Source organism: Aplysia californica, unplaced genomic scaffold (assembly GCF_000002075.1).
Source record: "Aplysia californica isolate F4 #8 unplaced genomic scaffold, AplCal3.0 scaffold00540, whole genome shotgun sequence".
In the NCBI taxonomy this organism is placed as follows: domain Eukaryota; kingdom Metazoa; phylum Mollusca; class Gastropoda; order Aplysiida; family Aplysiidae; genus Aplysia; species Aplysia californica.
The window spans coordinates 81,275-83,630 of NW_004797810.1; the positions used below are offsets into that span (position 1 = coordinate 81,275).

Sequence of the window (2,356 nt, forward strand, 5' to 3'; positions counted from 1 at the left end):
GTTTACATAGTAGCCTACTTGTACTGCAGTAAAATATTTTCGTAGGAATGGAATTGTTTTTAATTTTTCAATTTTATGCCTTTGACCTGAACCAAAGATAGTACAAGACAAGATGGGCCACTTCTCTCTTTGAGCCAATTAAAAAAGTGTCCTCAAAATTTGGTGGCGCCCTCTTCACAAAAGCGCACTCTTTGCGAACAGAGTTACCCTACTTGAGTTTTAAAAAATCAAAGTGAAACTAGCAAGTTTTGGGATAAATTTCGGAAGAACGCTTTTTAAAAATGGTTACGCTGACAAAAAACCTCTTCCGGAGGAAAAGGAGATGGTTTTCTTCCTTTAATTTGACTTTAGAATGAAGGGCGAGAGGTCATTAAAATTTTTTAAAACCTAAAACTCCGCACTGAACGTACCCGAACTGCTGATGAACAGCAGTCGATCTGCGCACGCAAGGAGGTGCTATTCCTATTCTTCTTCTGGAAAAACGAAAGAGAGCTTCAAAACAGACTGCAGCGCCATCTGAAGCAAAGAGCATACTTCCTGCGGACACTTTTTAGGCTGAGTGGCCCATCTTGTCTTGTACTATCTTTGCCTCAACTAATTTCTTTTTCAACCAGCAATGTCTTAAAATATTTCTATACACATTCTAACTAAACACTATTTGACTTTCTAATGATTAGTGTATGAATCTACTCTCTCTCTCTCTCTCTCTCTCTCTCTCTCTCTCTCTCTCTCTCTCTCTCTCTCTCTCTCTCTCTCTCTCTCTCTCTCTGTCAGTCAGTCTGTCTCTCTCTGTCAGTCAGTCTGTCTCTCTCTGTCTGTCTGTCTGTCTGTCTCTCTTTCTCTCCCTCCCCCCCTCTCTCTCTCTTTGTGTGTGTGTGTGTGTGTGTGTGTGTGTGTGTGTGTGTGTGTGTGTGTGTGTGTGTGTGTGTGTGTGTGTGTGTGTGTGTGTGTGTTTGTGTGTGTAGGGAGGGGGGGTATCATGTAAGTATTGAACAGTTTTTCTCTAATTAGGCTATTTTGATTTGCTCATCATCATTGCTTATTTATACACATGCGTGCATGAATTGTTCACAAACAAAGGGCATGTTAGGCTTGTTCTGACAAAACGTCTATGCATATCAATTGTGTCCTTGTTTTTTTGTCTCTAGTAAAGAAGTGCTCAACTTACATGACCCATGGGCTCTCCAATGGACAAGTATCCTGCTCAAACAATAATGTCCTTGGGAGTATCTGCACCTACTCTTGTAACTCTGGTTATCAGCTTACTGGACCATCTAGTTCTGAATGTCAGGATAATCAGCACTGGTCATACCGGACCAGACCTGAGTGCATAGGTGTGTTCATTATTTTATTTATGCTGTATGAATAAAGGTAGTTCATTAACCCTTTGAGGTCGGTTTGCCTTTTGACTAGATGTTGAATTTTTTTTTCTTTCTGGTTTAACCTCATTTAATTTATAAACATACCTGCTCACCTGTATCCTCATAGATCAAGTTTTCATTATTAATGATTCTTTTCTGAATATGTTGGGGGGTAATGCATGCTCTTAGCTCGAAATCAATCTTTTCATGCTGAAAATGCTATCATTTACCTTTTTCAAACGGAATTTGCTGCAACAAAGAAGCCTATAGGTAATAGGCTTATGGATTTTAAGAGTTAAAGTCTTCAGTATTCTTTTACTTTCCCCTCCCATCTCACACTTAGCTACAGTTTGTCCATTTTCTACTAAATATTGATGCGCTGAACACGAATATCAACTTAATTTCCGTGGCAAGTCAACAATTTTTGAAATGGTTGATTGTTCTGAATCGAGCTATGTCACACCATGCCTAAGTGCGTAGTAATTTGCGCCCTTTAGACCAGTCGGGGGTTTCAGGAGGGCCTGCCGCCCTGTTTTGACCCATATTTTAATATTTTACAGTTTGGTTTGAAATTTTCTTGAAAGTAATTGATTTGCGCCAGTTTTAGTGACTTTATGTGTGATCTGCAGCTAACAATATAGTCGAACCTGCTCTGGCGGTCACCTCTATAAGACGGCCACCTGTACAAACGGCCACTTTCCATTTCCCCCCTTGCGTTTTTTCTATATAATTTAACTGTGTAAAACGGGCACCTGTCCAACGCGGCCGCGGCCACAATAATTTAACACACAACCCCTATAATACTAAGCAATAATACCTGTCTAAGACGGTCACCTTAGTGACTCCATTACGTTTTGTCATAAATTGTGCATTGGCCCCTGGCGTTGTGGGCGAGCCGTCATAATTCAGTCACCAGTCGTTGTTGTTAGGTAGTCCCTCCAACCGATCATGTTGTGTAGGCCCCTCCCACTGTTGACCAATAGCTACCAATTTTC

General features: G+C 40.7%; 1 protein-coding gene across 1 annotated transcript in view; it reads left to right on the forward strand.

Annotated features, from left to right (window-relative positions):
- Window positions 1–2,356, forward strand: part of LOC101850747 (hyalin-like) — a 34,465-nt gene that overhangs the window by 23,222 nt on the left and 8,887 nt on the right. The window contains exon 7 of the mRNA XM_035971931.1: window positions 1,149–1,334. Coding sequence (XP_035827824.1) covers window positions 1,149–1,334 — 186 coding nt within the window. The remainder of the gene's footprint in view (window positions 1–1,148; window positions 1,335–2,356) is intronic.